Consider the following 16,918-nt stretch of genomic DNA (forward strand, 5'->3'; position numbering starts at 1 on the left):
GTCCTCTAGTGAACATTTCATAACTGGATTGGATGTAACATGCTCAATTAATTAGGAAATACATTTTTATCACCAACACCACTATTGGTTATAATTTGATCTCTATAAAGAACTGGCCAACCAGGCAGATTGAGTGTGAACTGGCTCATGACTGGAGGGAAACAAAGATGTGCAGTCAACACATCTGCTTTGCATGTTTGTGCTTTGTTTATCATAAAACAGGTGATAATGATAAGGATGTGTAAGAAGAACAGTGTTAATGATAGTGCCGTAGAGAGTGCGAACAAAAGCCATGACTTTTGAGCAAAAGCTAGATGTAAATTAAACCCTGAATGTGTTCAGAGTTGAGGATTTATAGCTATACATTTACAGCATTTAGAAAGACCTTTGGTGTTGAAATTCCTGCAAGAATAATTTTATCATTTCAAGTGTGAAACTCCCCGGTCACTGATTCCAACTCTTCGCACTGAAGCAATTGCTTTATAATAGTTTTTGCTGATGTGATCATTTTATTATGGAACAGAGTGTATGTTACAAAATACATGAAGCTTATATAATGCAACATTTACTAACACACAGTACACAAATCACTTGTGGCTCAGAAGGTGTTTGCAGATAACATGAAGACAAACATTTTAATTTCAATAGTTGTTTATTTCTTTTAATGTGTACTTTTGATTTAGGACAAATTTTCCAACTTGCCATTGATGGTAGTGATGCACAGCTTTTTTTAAGTGCAAACTAAAAAGTGAATCAACTTATAGAAAAATATTGAATAAGTCAGCAGTAGTCTGCTTAGGATAAGGCAAAAATTGTGAAAGTGGTCTGCAAATGACCCCTCTGGAAACAATGGGCTATGTAATGAAAAGAAAGAAGATGTAGACTTTGGGTTGAGTTTCTGATAGTGAGTTTCTGATAGTGATGATGGCCACACTGAGCCATCCTGGAGACCAGTGCCACACACATGTAACTGCTGCCTGATGCCCCAGGAGCGTGCTTTTTCACGTGACACTAATTGGCCCACACAGGAATGAAACCATGACCCTTCTCTCATTAGCCACATGCTCAGACCAGCTGAGCTAGCTCGCTCTGGGTCACTGGGGTCCCATGTAGGAAATTACCATTCCAGTGCCCTGTGGTCCTCTTGTAACCCCAACTAATGAATGTCCCGTGGAGCCTAACGTCATTCCTGGGGGAGCATACTGCTCTCCCAGCAGTGGAGAAGTTGATGATATTCTGAAGTTTTAACCCAGGGAAAGTCAAATAAGAAAGCACAGAGAACTCAAGAAGCCTGAGAACAATCTTTCAAACACCTGTGTGCTAACAACAACAAAAAAAAGGATGACAACAGCGTTCTGCTCTCTCCATTTGTTTGTCAGCCCTGGTCTCAGGACATGGAATGCAAGCACAGGGAAGTGAAGAATGTTAAGCATCACACAGCAAGCTCATCACAGTGTAAATGACATTAAGTGCTTGCGGTCTGGGCCAAGCACTTTCTCTCACTAACCCTAGGAGGTAGGTAGTATCATCTCTAGTTTAGAGATCAGGAAATTGAGGCTCAGAAGTAACTAGTGCAAGAGTCTATGACAGCGAGCTCATCCCAGGATTGCTGTATTCTGGAAGTTAACACATTCTCAAGTTGAAAGGAAATTCTACAAGATGGGCAGGCAGCTTGCCAAACCTTTCTGCTTGTGACCCCTTTTAGGTCTCAGGAGAAACACTGTAAGCCTTCAAGTAATCTTAATTTTTCTGTAGCTTTAGCACCATCCATAGTTTAGCCCTGACAAGAGTTTTTTAATAAGATGATAGTCAAGGCCAAGAGAAGGCATTCTTCCCAAGTTGTGGAAACATTGGAAGAAAAGAGATGGCAGACTTTTTAATGCATATTGAAGAGCTGGTAAAGACCAGTAAGTCACTTCAGCTGCTTTTTTTTTTAACAGAGCTCTTGGATCGCTACCCTAGAAAGGGTCTAACTTACTGGTGGATGATATACCTGCTGGTGCTCACTTGGCAGCCACTACTCCCAGAGCCACAGCGGACCTGCTGCCCTGGGGGTGCCCACCAGCCTCATCCTCTTTGGAAGCCACAAAGCCCTGTGCCCCTCTTCACTTCCAACTAAAGAACATTATGAATCAGAAAGGACTAGAGACACTTGAAGTAGATAACCAAACCATATTTTAACTCAGCCCTCTGGTTTCTGATTAATTGGAGGGGATGATTCAGCTTTGTCAGTGTCCTGGTCAATGCCTGAGGTATAACTGGCTAATAATAAACTTGGGAGTCAGACAGACCTAGATGGTATTCCAAATTTTCCATCGATTAGCAGAGAGATGTTGGCAAGTTACTGTTTTTTTGGTTTTTACCACTGCCCACCCACCCCTTCTGCCCCTAGAGTCCACCCTAAAACAACAGACTTTACTGTGTCTATTATAAATTTTTCTTTGACTAAGGAGCATATTTGCTTGGTCTTGGAGTGGAGACTCAATTCTGGTCATGGAATCATAAGACGGATGCAACCTTTCTTACAAGCAGGCTCTCGGGCATCAACACTGATGGAATTGAATTGTTTCCCAAAGTGAGACAACTGGTAAGAAATAGGGGCATTGAGACAGTTTCCCTGGGATAATCCTTAGTCACCAGCTGGAAGAGGCTGGGTAGAGTTGACCGTATTCTGAGAGGAAACAAGGAACCCCATGATGTGAGAACAGTGATAGACTCCTTGAAATGGGATGCCAGGCAATCTCTCTGTTTAACACTCTTCTCTAAGCACATTCAGTGGCTGATTGCCATCAGTCAGGTTTCGTAGGCTTCAAATTAGGCAAATTCAATATTGGGAGGAAACATTTATACTGCCACTTAGGTTGATTATAGCTCATTTCTCCTTGATTATCTCAGTTCAGACTGGTGAGCATTTAACAATGAATTGTAGCAGTGACTGGAGATCAGATCCAAAGACTCAAGTTCTTCTGGGGCCTCAGGTAAGCAGTTCTCTTCAACCCACTGCCACCTAGTGGCAACTGAGCATACTGAAGAGCGCTTCACTGATACTCCGGAAACAATGTGGTGGGGCAATAAACTTTTTTGTCCTTGCCACTAGAATCCAGGAAACTTAGGGAAAGATAATAAATATATCTCATTCCACTGGCCTCCATACCCTTCCCAATATTTAATGGTCACTGCACATTTTAAACGTCAAACTGACTCTTCTGCCTTTATTTTGATTAATGAGGATATTCTCATTTAATCAGAAGTCTGAGATACAAAACAAACAAGGGGAAGAAATGGAGCATCGGGTCTTGTCTCCCTTCCACAAGAACCTGTGTGTAGTGGTTAGAAGTTTCTTGTACGTTGGCTAAGCCAGTTCAATATATTCTTTGAAAGCAGGGAATTGACAGTTAACTTGATGTTTCCTTCTCTAAGCATCAGTGTGATTTTTGCCTACCTTACCCAGGTGACTCAGTTCTGGAAGCACACAGAGATCAAGTAACCAACGTGGCAAATCTTGGGGCAGTTCAACTTCCTGTACATGCATAGAGGGAAGCTGGTGACAAATTCAAATATTTCTGGAACCATGTGAGGATCAATTAGTCAAATGTGGTCAAACCCTCAGCGGTAGTGGAGTGAAGGGTGATCTCTGCAGGTCATGAAGAAAGGGGGTTAATGCCAATGAACTATTAGGTAGAATAAATTCACAGGGCAATTACCATGGCTTGGAGCTTTAAAGAGACAATTCACATTGTGGCCAAGTTCCTTTTCTAAGCATGACCTTCTAATAAATTTGGAAGAAAAAAGGCACCTCAAGGAGAGTTGATGCAGTCATGTGCTTTGGTAAAGAAAAGGCACAAGGTTACAACAATGAGATGGCAAAAGGCTTGAGATGCATTAACTTTTTAGGTCAGTGTCGTCACTTGGTAATAGACTCCCCTTCCTCCTCCCCTCCACCACCCTCAAAATCAGCAGAGACAAAGCAGTCAGTACATTAATACAATCGTATTTATTAGTTTCCAGACTCCCATAAGACACGTACCTAAAGCAGAACACTGCAAACTGACATTACTAGCAGCAATCCTCCCTAAACATGAAGAATTTAGTGAACTTCATAATTAGGAGTAATTTCAAGACAAGATTATAAGTTATGGTTTTTCTTTTAGCAGCTGGTATATGAATAGTGAAAGTATAAATACAGAGAGTAATCCAGGTTTAGCCTCATCTAAAAAAAACATTAATAAGTCACGGTGCAGAGGAGTATCCCCAGGGTTACCAAACAGAAGGCTAATGTCTTTAGATGTCAGTATGAAATAAGAAAATCACTTTTCAAGACATCGCTTACTATCTGTGTTACTGTCAGGACAACAGAAAAAGAACCGGACAGCTGCCCTAGAACCTAGCTCACATATGATTCAGTCAGATAATCATTAAATAATACCCCCTTAAAATTGTTTAGACATTTCTCCCCCACAGCTCTAAAAACATAACATCAGACATAACATCAGACATTTGCTCCAAAGGATTAAAAATCAAAAGCAATTGCGATGTATTGGGAATAGCTTTTATAGCCTTCCTGAGGGACGGTTGCCATCTTTTCAGAGAGTGTTTTTAAAGCAGCACTAACTCTGGTAGCTTATCAAACTACTTTTTATTCTAAATAAATAAAAGACCAACTGAAGGTCTCAGGTGTACTTACTTCTTTTCCCCTAGATCTCTGAACCATCCAAAGCCATTCCTTGACAGATAGCTTTCATTTTTATTAGAGGAGTGCAAGACAACTTACAAACATTTGAAAAATACTCAAAACACTGAGAGTAAAAAAGGCGCAACCCTTCCTTAGAGCCCAGGAACCTATGACAGGAACCCCATAGGCTTATCTAAAATCCATCAACTCAATTTGCCAGAAAGTAGTGACAGACCACCCACCTTTGCAACATAGGCCCAGATGAGACTTTCTTGCTTTATAACCACTAAGAAAAGCATCTGGGAGTTACTGTCTGGGAAAACAGGCTGATGAATAGAAAAAGGGTTAACTGTAGTCTGTATCTGGCACAGGAAAAGAAAAATTAAAACAGTTGCTAAACCATTTTGTTTATACTGTGATACTCTTATGTGAACCTTGGCCTTCCCATAGTAACCATTTCATTAATAAAAAATACATAAAAGATGGGAAAGCTTTGGGGCAGCACCAGTGACAGCTAGCTGTCTGAATAATTTTAATTTTTCCTAAAGGCAAAGATTAGAGAAAATTTACAAAATTGATTCTACTTCATGATTTTGCCCATGTCAGCAGCTACAGGGATAATGCAAATAGAAATACAAAACCCCTTAGCATCAAGTTAGGGTACTATTTTTCTCTCAAGGGGTAAGTGGTATACCTAGATTTCTGTACAGCTTCTGAGGGTTAAAGACAGCTCATAGTTCATGCCTTGACAATTTCTAAAGGTACTCCCAGCCTATATTACCACGAGGATAGATGACGCCCCTCCTGACCCACTAACAACTCAGAGCAAGGATTCTCATGCACCTAGACTTTAATGTGAATGGCTTCTAGGCTTTCTGATTTGATAAGCACCGTGAACAGAGAGCAAGGAACTGACTGGTCTAAAGCCACCTGCCTTAGACACTGGTAATGCTGGCTAACCATCTCACAAATGGCCCACCATCATAAGATGGTCTCTGAAAGGAAGCATAAACTGCTTCCTGAGTACCAGAACAAATAACCTAAAGTGGAAGTTCTCCTGGTGGTAGCAGCCACAGAATCACCTCTGTGTACCAAGAATGGCACATGAAATCATGGGTGTGAAAACACATCTCTGTTGCTCAATGCCTTGTTATCATCTAACCCAAAGCTGGCTGCTCCTGAGACCTCAACAAGTGCACAGGTACTTGTTGTGTATGTCCCATGAACTGTCTCAGAAACAGATTCCCATGTCTAGTGATTACTTTGAAGAACCCAAATTGGATGTTCAAAAATATGTACTATGCCTACCAAACTGCCCTGAGCCCAAATCCCTGGAGAATACTAGAAATAAGTTTTGTTGCATTTCAGTTTTGTAAGACTCCCCTCAGGGGGCCTCCAGAACTCTACCGTTGTAGCTGTTACTTTCCTTTTCTCTTTCTTTCCTCTGAGGAAGACTTCAGTTATTTTCATAGCAACTTATTATAATGTCCTAGGTAATGACATATTCAGAGCAGCACATAGGTTATTAGGACCAATTTTTTCTCCCTTTTGAAAAATTTCTAGAATAATAAAGAAAAGGCAATAATTTAAAAAATTGACTTCCCTAAAAAACAATTGTCATACTTTGTACAAAATAGCATATTTACTAAATAGTATTTATCCTAGAATTACTGTCCAGACCAAACCATAAATGGGGGTATATGGGCATATTATAAACTGATCACATGGATTTAAAATACTTTTCAGAGCCAGAATTATTAAATTGGACAGAAAAGTAGTAAGCCAATCATTATCTGGACATATGAAAATTATATATAAACATGAAAATTATATATAAACATGAAAATGCAGCATGTGTTTAAAATAAATCACATTACATTTAGTCAGGCACTAAAATGAATGGAAACTGATAGATTCCTTTTGATACCAAACTTTTACTTTATTGGGAAAACCTGGTATCTATTGCAGCTTCTAGCTGAGGGACAGAAGCGCAGACAGATGAAGACATCTAACAGGAAAGACAGTAAAGAGGTAGAGGCAGGGGTGCCTGATGATTAAAGATGATAACTATTAATTGGAACTGAGATTTTAGACATACTACTTAGAAGAGAATTTAGAGTAGCAGATTCCAAAGATAATTTGCATACTTTGTAACATGGAACCTCTCTAAATGTTTATTGTATGTGAGATGGCTCTAAAGAGTAATATTTAAAATGCATTTTAAAATAAAAACTAGTAAACAGAACAAAACATCTCCCATAATTCCCCTTTGGGGATGTGTCATTTTTAGATGTGCATTCTCCCTTTGGTACTACCATATAAACCCACTGAAAAGTTCAGGGGAATTCTTTCTGATGATGATCAGAAAAAGGCTGGGATGTGGGGGAAGCAGCAAAGAAATATTACTCTTCTTTTATTGAGGATATTCTTCTGAGAACTTCCATTGTCCTTTAGGAGAAAGGAATGGATTATGGAAAATAGTTCCTGAAGATATCACTGCCTTCTGAGGACAAGTTCATAATTATGACACCTATGGAGATGACCTTCATAGGTAGCACCTACCTTGTTCATAAGACATAGAACTCTTACCAAGCTATGAAATATAGTTAGTAAAAGCTATTCATGGCACTTAAATATGTTTAGAGACTTTAAAATGCCTTCCTAAATTTCTGACTCGGTGCCCCGGTGAGGTAGGTGTCTGATGGGAAAAACTGAGGCACAGAGGGGTTAAGTCTGCTCTCCTTTCATTGCATGATGAGCCAGGACCCAGCTAGCAAAAGGACCAGGTGTCCTAACTCCCTTAAATGTTATTCATCCTGATTCTCAGAAGGCTTACCTAAGTTACACAAAAGATACAGCAGGGGAATTTTTTTTTTTCAAACATTTTAACTAGTTACCTATTTCTCATTCTCCTTTGAACATAAGTTATCTAAAATCAAACCAAATATAAACTAATAAAACAAAAAAAATAAATATTGCCTAACAGTCTGTGTCAAGATGTAGCCTATTCTGTACTGGTGATTGAAAAAGTATATATGATTCAAGTAGAAGTATTAGAGGGTGCTACAGTGTTCCCATTACTCAAGCCAGGCTGTGAGTAAAGTGTCCCTTATGGATGCCACCCACTGTACTTTGTAAGAGCCTCTCTGGCGTGACATGAGGGAATAAAACTACCATTCCTGTTTCATGGAAAAATCATTCTGAAAGTTGGTCTACACAGGCCAGCCCTGCCTGGAAAGGGAACTCTCAACTATGTGATGCATACATATTACTGAATTCATGGAGAACTCTTTGAAACATGATAAGAAGGTCACAGTCACCTGCCATAAAGCTCACGGGACAGTTCACACTACATACAGAAGGGCAATACACTGGGTACATGCACTAGCACCATGCCACAGAAGTGAAAGAAAAGGACAAGAAGCCACCTCATGAGTATCTTCTAGTCCCACCTGGCATGCCATTCTCAGAAGCTACCTCTGGTAAGTGGGGAAGATTGATGAAGTTCTGTTATCCCTTTAAATAATAAGGAGAGGGATAAAAACAGAATGTTCACTGCTGGCTGCTTTGAGCATAGCAGCTATTCAAATTCTACCCTTACATAAGTTGGTGGCTTTCTTAGTTTTACAGATAGTCAAAGATAATAAATTACATTTTTGGATCAAGAGAGAATGATATAGAGCAAAATTCGAAGGTCAGTTACAAGTTGTGGGCACAGGACTACAGGGAAATTTATATTGCTACTCTTAGAATCAAATTCATGAGTACTCAGGGCACTAGCTTTTAGAAATGAAATCTTTTTTTTTTTTTTTTTTTTTGAGGTGTTTTTTCCTCCCATCCTTATAGTGTCTGTGGGGTGAATTTAATTCATACCATGACCCTCCCTAATTCAAATGAAGATTTGATATTTGGTTTGAGTATCTCTAAAGTTGACCATGACACCAAATAAGATCCATGTTTCCTCTGTACAGCTTTTGACTTGATATTAGCAAAAATACCCACCCTCCTGAGGCCTGTGTCCCCTTGAGGAAGCTCATCTTCCAGAGGGCCCAAGCCTGGCTCTATGCTCTGCACATGCAGGACCAGAGGGAATCATAGTTTCACTGGGATACTAGGATACAGCATAGCAGCAATTCATGCATTTTATTTATAGAAACCAAAGCTCCAGTGAGGCCAAGTTGGTCACTGTGCAAGATGAACCAGCAGAACATTCTCACCTCGAATGAATATCTGATTTATGTGTCGAGTGAATACCTGCTGGTAATCCACTTTGGGCTTTCGCTTTTTTTTACGGGGCTGGCCCCTGGAAAGGGTGGTAGCCCTGGAAAAGGTACCTCCTGCACTTGACCCTTCTGTCCGTGTAGTCCTCCCTGACATCTCTGACCTGGACTCCTCCCTTGCAGATGCCTGCAGGGAAGAAGGGACAGAGCGGGAACGCCTGCGTGAGCCCCGGTCAGTATCTCCTCTTCCCCACACTGAAGCCACCTTCCAAGTAGATGTCTGGGAATATCTGGACAGAGTGGAGTCTTCAACTGCAGACTTAGAATCTGCTTCCTTTTTGGAAGAATCTTGAAGTTTTAGGCGATCGAACAGCTATAAGGAAAGCAATGATAAATATCAGCCTTCTCTTTAGCCTCCAATATCCCTCTTTCGATATATAGAAAAAACACCAGATTGCTCCTTGCTGTGTAATTTTTTAAAAGTTAGTAATGGATCTTCTTCTATGGGTAGCTATAATTCAGATAAATATGACAAGAGAAAAGTCACCTGCTTTTCTCTGTGGTATAAAATAGAAAGACTTTTAAGGCTTAAAGAGGTAACTTATTGCTCAAATACTATGCTGGTCAAAAGCATAGATTCATTTGTGATTAGCTGAATGCATGAGAAGTGAGACTAATGAAGATCTTGGTCCAGGCATGCACGGTGGACAGCAATCGAGCTTTCCCACTAAGAAAACCTGGTCACCAGCCTCAGTGACCTCAATTCCTAAGCTTGAAAGCATGATGGGCACTCAAGAAGTGAGGAGAAATAGCCTACCCTAGTGAGAGTCAATGAAGAATCCCGCTCATACGCTTTGCCTAGAACAGGTTTTCGGTAGGTCTCATCCACATCAGTAAGTGCCTAGAGAAATAGCCCAAAGGGGGAAAAAATTAGGCATAATTAAAAATATTATTTTTACAGCTTCCAGGGAAATTTTAAAAAGCAGAGTAAACACCTCATTTAGCAGAACCAAACAAGTGACTCTGCTCTTATGTACAAAAACATGGTAATACCAGGCACCCTCTGAGTGATTTCCAAGCTGCTACCACCATGTAAGATGTTTTATCTATTTACAAATGCATGGTAGAGGTTCTTAAATTTCAATATGCATAAATATCTAGGAAATTTATTAAAATATAAATCCAAGGCTACTTCCTAGATATGCTGATTTAGTAGGTCTGGATAAAGCCTAGGAACTGTTATAACCAGAAACTCCATGATTGTGTTGTAGGATGCCCCTGGGCCGCACTTTGAGAAGCACTATTCTACTGCTTCCTTTCCTTCCTCAATTTCTAGGTCTTATGACAGCAATGAACAGGTACTAACCAGGGTTACACAGAATTGTTGGTGAATTTTTGTCTCTGAGAGAACAACCTTGTAGGACAGCTATTTAGGATCAAATGAAATCAAGTATGAGAAATCAATCTGAAAAGTGTAACTCATCCTACAAATATAAGCTGACAGTATTATTATTATGACCATCATATCAAAGACGTTCTCTTAAATCCTTTTCCTTCAAAGGTAAAATTATAACAATAAAGTACTTTTTCTTACATTTTAGATATAAGAAAAATGGGCCTCAGAAAAACTACTTTGCCTAGAGTAACACAACTACCAAGCGGTAAAGCTAGTATTCAAATCCAGGTCTTCTGATCCCACAGTGGTTAAAAACATGGTCTTAGGAGTCAGAAAGACCTGAGATAAAGTTCTAGAACTTCCACTTACTAACAGTGTGACCTGGGGCAATCAATCATTCAATATCTTCAGCCTCAAGTTCTTCATTTGTAAAATGGAATAGTAATAAACCTCACTCATTAATATATGTAAACCCTTGGTACACTATCCAGCAAATGTTAAGTGCTCATTACATGTCAGCAACTACTATACTCATCTAGGAGAATGCATGGATCAAGATAAAACGCAGGAAAAAGAAAAGTTGGAGATGGAAGACTCTATGAAAAAGAAATGCCAGAAAGTCTGGTGGTTCCTATTTTAACTGCCTCATAGTGTAGTTGTGCTATAATGTATCTCTTCACTCCTACTATGTCTAGTAAACAGACAGTAAACCTCTAGGAGAGTGGGGGCACATTTCCTTTATAAGGAAATACCATGGAAAGTGCCTTGCTTATTAGTATGCCTGCTTCCCCTCTATCTTTACCTATCTTCCCAAAACTGTAGATTGAAAGTTCCTTTCTGAAATTTCTGTTCTTAACACTGTGGTAAAGAAACGGCCAAAGTGGGAAATCAATAAATATTTTGAAATGAATGAAAGAAAGGTCAGTAGGAAACTGACATAAAACTACTAAATAAATAATTATTCCTTAAGGCTGGGTTTCTTAATCATAGCACTAATGACATTTTCAACCAGATAATTCTTTGTTGTTGGGGGGCTGTCTTGTGTACTATAGGATGTGCAGCAGCTCCTCTGGCCTCTAACCCATTAGATACCAGTAATGTCCCTCCCACACCACAGTTGTGACAATTAAAAAAAATGTCCCCAGACATTGTCATATGTCTCTAGGAGGAAGAGACGAGCAAAACTACACTGGTTGAAAGCCAATGCCTAAAGAAAAGAAGAAGTTAAAATAACCCCAGACTGCAAAAATTCTAGTTCTGCGAAGTTATTCTATTGGTTTTCCTAAATTAGGATACTCAGGTCATTTGGACATAAAAAAGTTTTAATCCCTAGGAGGTTCTCCAGGCCCTTGAGAAAGGCTTAATTACCATATTCCAGAACTTGTCAAATGCGACGAGGAAGCCTGTACAGACGCCCCGAAGACCCTTGAAAGTGCGGATGTGAACATTCACCTTCACTCCCTCTCGGATACAACGATGGAGTTCACCCAGAGGGCTGCCTTCATGTACTGAAACAAGGCAAAAACAGCGAGCATAGCATGAACATTTGCTCTCATTCCCAGAATTAACAATCAAGACCACCCAACCATCTCCAGCAACATCAAGCAACATGGTGCAGTGGCAACCTCACTATGGAAACAGGAAGGCCCAATGGGCAACAGAACTGGTACAGGCAACATATCCTGAAATAAGGCAAGGTTCTGCCAAGATAGATAGAAAGCATACAGTTGTCTATCACCCAAAGGTTTCACTACTTGTGTATTCTGTGTTCTGTGTTCTATGATGCCATTGATTCTAAGATGCACCATTATTTTAAAATGTTTTGGTGGTAGTGGTGGGGGAACCTTACATTAAATGTACACATCAGCAGCAAAATTCTTCTTAGTTCTGTGACTGGTTAAGACAGCTTTTAAAAAGATAATTCTGGACAGCCCTGGTGGCGCAGTGGTTTGGCGCCGCCTGCAGCCTGGGGTGTGATCCTGGGGTCCCAGGATCGAGTCCCACATCAGGCTCCCTGCATGGAGTCTGCTTCTCTCCCTCTGCCTGTGTCTCTGCCTCTTTCTCTCGGTGTCTATGAATAAATAAATAAAAAATCTTAAAAAAAAAAAAGATAATTCTCCTGAACCATATATCTAGCTTGACTCTTACAGGGAAAAAAAAAAAAAAAAAAAGGAAAAACAAGCCAAAATTTCATTCATATGTTTATTTATTTATCAATCACATGTTTAAACAAATCCTGTAGCACATCTGTGCTTAAACATACGCAGTCCTCTAAGAGAGAACAGACTTTTAGCCCCTATCTGAAGATACTCCATGCTAAGCTCTCTGGAGCCACTAGTGTTCCAGCGTACATCATCTTTACACTAGGAGGAAGATACCTGGGTGCATTCCAAGCCTGGTTGATACAGAGGCACCTGCTAGGCATTAGGCTCCTATGAGACTGCTGATAAGCATCACATAAAGAGTACAACGATTCATGGGAAGAATGCTGGGACTATAAATTGCAGCCTTTACTATGATGGATTCTTTTTTTCAGAGCTTGGGAACAGAGATGAATTTCATTTTTATTACTTCACATTAACTTAGCCTTCAAAATTTGATGGCTATACCATATAAAACCTCCCAAAAGAAAACTACATGTATACACACACACTCTTACACTCTCACTCACACATATACAGTCTCGGTCTTTCTCACTTTTAAAAGGCAAAATTCTCTGGAGATTGATTATTGCCATCAAGAGTAAACACACACAAAAAATCTGTTTTGTTTCCAGTGACATGACAGTAAACAATAGTCCTGCACTTCAGTTTGGATAACTAAGCAGGTTACCCATGACCTCCTTATCCCTCACTCATGGATCAGCTTATAAATGATGGCATTGATAAATTAACAAAAGAAAATACTCTTAAAGGAACTAAATTAGCAGATGAGAAGTAGGAGCTTATGTCAGATTGAAGATTCAACAAGGAGGCACAGTAGAAGGCAGTGTGCAGAAACAGAGGTCTTGGAAAAGAACAGGAGAACCTTGGTCTGACCTTCATCATCTACTCTTCTTCTAGCAATATCGGTATTTTTAAATTCTTTGAATGTCTGAGTAACTTTTTCTTCACAAGTCTGAGCTTCCTTATTCATAAAATGAGGTTAGACTAGTTATCTTCTAGATTCATTTCAGGAATAAGTCTCTGTAATTTAAGTTCTTAGAAACTGATCACACTGCCTGGATCAGTTTCTCTGCCTATATGTATTCACCGCTTCCTCCCACTCCCATAGGTGTTTCCACAAGCAGCGGAAAGACCATTCTTTTTCTAATTTGTAAAAACAAAAAACAAAACAAAACAGAAAAAAACCCCAGAGGTACTACATCCCCCCACTCCACCGCCCCGAACCCCCAAATCAGAAAGAAAACACAAGCACACATCTAACAGTTTCTTACTCTGGTTAAACAAATGATAAACTCAGGTCTTTTAACTCTCGTATCTGCACTTTTCCCTTGATTTTTTTTTCTTCCAAAGATTTAATAAGGTGTAATTCCTGGGAGCACTTCACTCCCTTGTGTGATCAAAAATACAACACTAGCACCGTCTGTCACAGCAAACTGCCAAGGCAAAGATGAGCTCCACATTCTGAATCAGAATACACATTCTGCATCTCTTTCCAGCAGTCTGTGTAACAAACTCCAAATGGCTATAGGAGCCAGTCTTCTGAAATTTAATACAACACAAAAACATATGCCTTATCTTTGATGACAGTTATTCTTCGGGATCTCCTTCTCCCCCCAACCTTCTAAAGCCAGGTCATTCTTAACTCCATTCTTCTCCCTACTTGTGGTAACACTAAGCTCAGACAATAGATCCTCAGTAACTTCAGACGTGCTCTTTTCTTTCTCTTTCCCCAACCAATAATACAGTCCAGAGCCTGATCAGATGATTGGTTTACCACAACAGTCTTCCAGTTCCCCTCACTCACATCACCCCTGACACCAACATTATCACCAAGTTTAAATTTATGCATGTTATTTCATTTAATCCTCACAACTTTAATACACAGGTGCTATTATTTTGCCCCACTTCACAGATGAGGAAAATGAAGGCTCAGAAATATTTGTTTAAATAATGTCTCAGGGTTACTTACCTAGTAAACAGCTGAGCCAACACCCAGTACAGGCAGGTTATATATACATCCTGACCTTGAGCTTTTAATTATGACAGTCTAAAACAATAACCACAACAACAACCTATAATGATCACAGTGACACTTAACTGAGAATTTTTCTGTGTTCTACTGTTTTAAAAGCTCTGAATGGGTTAACTAATTTAAATCTAACAACTCTAGGTAGATACTATTACAGATGAGGAAACTGAGGCCCCAAAGAGTTTAAGTGACTTGCCTACGGTGAAACAGCTAGAAAGTGGAGGAGCCAGTGTTCAAAATTTAAAAAGCCAGCAGCCAAACCTTTGAATCTGTGGTCTATACCCCCCTAAATATTTTACTACTACTAGAAATTAAGTCATTAGTGACACTGCCCTAAAAGTGCTTTTGCTTAACAATATACACGTGGTCCCCACTATCTATCATAACAAAGACAAAATCTTTGGTCTTCAAAGTGTTTTAACAAATCCTTCTCTGGACCTAAATTCAGTTCTCATTGCTCCAGATACACCCTCTGCCTCACCTATGTGGCACCCTCCACCCACCAAAAGAAGCAAGCAAAGAAAAATGAGAATGAACTCCCCTCTTCCCTTACTTGAGATTAGCATAATGGCCCTGGCACACAGGCACTGGAGTTGGACAAACCCAGCAGTAAGTCTTAGTTGCAAAAAAAAAAAAAAAAAAAAAAGGTCTCAGTTGCAAACTAGCTATGTGATCCTGGGCAAGTAGTTAAGCTCAAGGAACCTCATTTATAAAGTTGTATCTATGGGTAAAATAAGATATAATGCATCTAAAGGGCTTAGCAAAGTGCACAGCACTTACTAGCTAAATAACAGTTGCCCTAATTAGCAACAATAAAATTGTCTCCTGATCTAAAAAGGGGCATGAGAGAACTTTTTGGGGTGATGGATTTGTTCCGTAACTTGATTGCTGTGGTCATTTCACAGCTATACATTTGCCAAAACTCACTTAAAAAGGGTGAATTTTGTTATGTGTAGATTATACCCCCAATAGCCTTTTTTTTTTTTTTTTTTTAAGATTTAATTTATTTATGAAAGAGCAGGCTCCATGCAGGAAGCCCGATGTGGGACTCCATCCAGGGTCTCCAGGATCAGGCCCTGGGCTGAAGGTAGTGCTAAACCTCTGAGCCACCTGGGCTGCCCAAAAGCCTAACTTTTAAATAATTACTGTTATCCTCAACCATGCCCTTCCTTAAATTAACTTTGAGACCTGAAGCCAATCTCTTCTAGGAACTCTTTCTGAATGACTTTCATCTCCACCCTTGTTTCTGTACTTGTCTTTCTTCTTTTTAAAAATAAAAAAATATTTTATTTATTTTAGAGAGAGAGATTATACTGGAACAGGGGGAGGGCAGAGGGAGGCAAGCTGACTCCCTGCTGAGTGGGGAGCCCAAGGCCCAGCTTAGGCTCAATGTCACAAGCCTGAGATGAAGACCTGGGCCGAAACCAAGAGTCGGATGCTCAACCTACGGAGCCACCCAGACACTGCCGTACTCTTCCTGTTTTCGGAAGCTTATCAATTCTCTGTGATGTCTACCCGTCATCATCATGTACAGTCCACTGTGTCCAGTGCCTATGGCACAGTCTGAGATCTTGATGCCACCATATACTTAATCACGACAAATCAAGAGCTGCTTTCCGTGCTCCGTCGTACCAACGAAGCACAGTGCTTCATGGGCAAAGCCAAAACCGTTCGCTACATAAAATAAGTTTTTCCCTTGACAATCTCAGTAGCGAAGCAACAACTGGCAAAATGGAAATAAATGTTACGGTGTGAGACTTGGAGTGCACTTCCGAGATCCGACGGCGGCAAAAAAAAAAAAAAAAAAAAACCACGTCCACACAGAATGAGGAGCCCCCACTGTTCTGAGGGCACCAGGGTGCTCCGTCCGTGCCCCCGCTGGGCCAGCCGCTGCGGCACCGAGTCACAGCGAGGGACGTCGCCGGGACACAGCCGACCCGCAGCTGCTCTAGGCGCGCTCCTGGGGATGTCACGAGATCCTCCCCGGCTTAGCGCGCGACCCTCCGGTCTGACGGCGGCGATTCAATCCGCTTCGGTTCGGCTGGGAGGATGCGGAGGCTGCGGGCGGCCAACTGGCCACGGCGCTCACCGGCAGAGGTCGGGAGGGCTCCGCCAAGGGGCAGGAGGCGTGAGCCGCCCCGCGCTGCTTCCGCTGCCTCGGAGCGAGACCCGGCCGCCGCCGACAGGGGGGGGGGGGGGGGGGGGGGGGGGGGGGGGGGGGGGGGGGGGGGGGGGGGGGGCGGGGCGGGGCAGGGCAGCCTCCGAGGGCCGCCCGTGTCCCTGGCGCCGTCACAACTCCGACGGGCCTGCGCACACGGTGCTCCCGCAGGCGTCCCGGCGCTCGCGGCCCCGGCGGGCGAGCAAGGGCTGTGCGGACGGCGCGGCCTCCCCGAGCCTCCCCGCGGGCGCCGGGGGCCGTCAGCGCTCCGGGGTCGG

General features: G+C 41.3%; 1 protein-coding gene across 1 annotated transcript; it reads right to left on the reverse strand.

Moving 5' to 3' along the window:
- Positions 1-3,975: 3,975 nt before the first annotated feature.
- LOC140631417 (U7 snRNA-associated Sm-like protein LSm11) lies at positions 3,976-16,671 on the reverse strand (the record flags this gene model as incomplete). The annotated part of the gene is made up of 4 exons (XM_072822834.1): positions 3,976-9,265; positions 9,710-9,793; positions 11,657-11,796; positions 16,572-16,671. Coding segments are annotated over 4 exons (735 nt in total), but the record flags the coding sequence as incomplete, so codon positions are not given.
- Between the last annotated feature and the right edge of the window lie 247 nt (positions 16,672-16,918).

Source organism: Canis lupus, chromosome 4 (assembly GCF_048164855.1).
Source record: "Canis lupus baileyi chromosome 4, mCanLup2.hap1, whole genome shotgun sequence".
NCBI classification, from domain to species: Eukaryota; Metazoa; Chordata; class Mammalia; order Carnivora; family Canidae; genus Canis; species Canis lupus.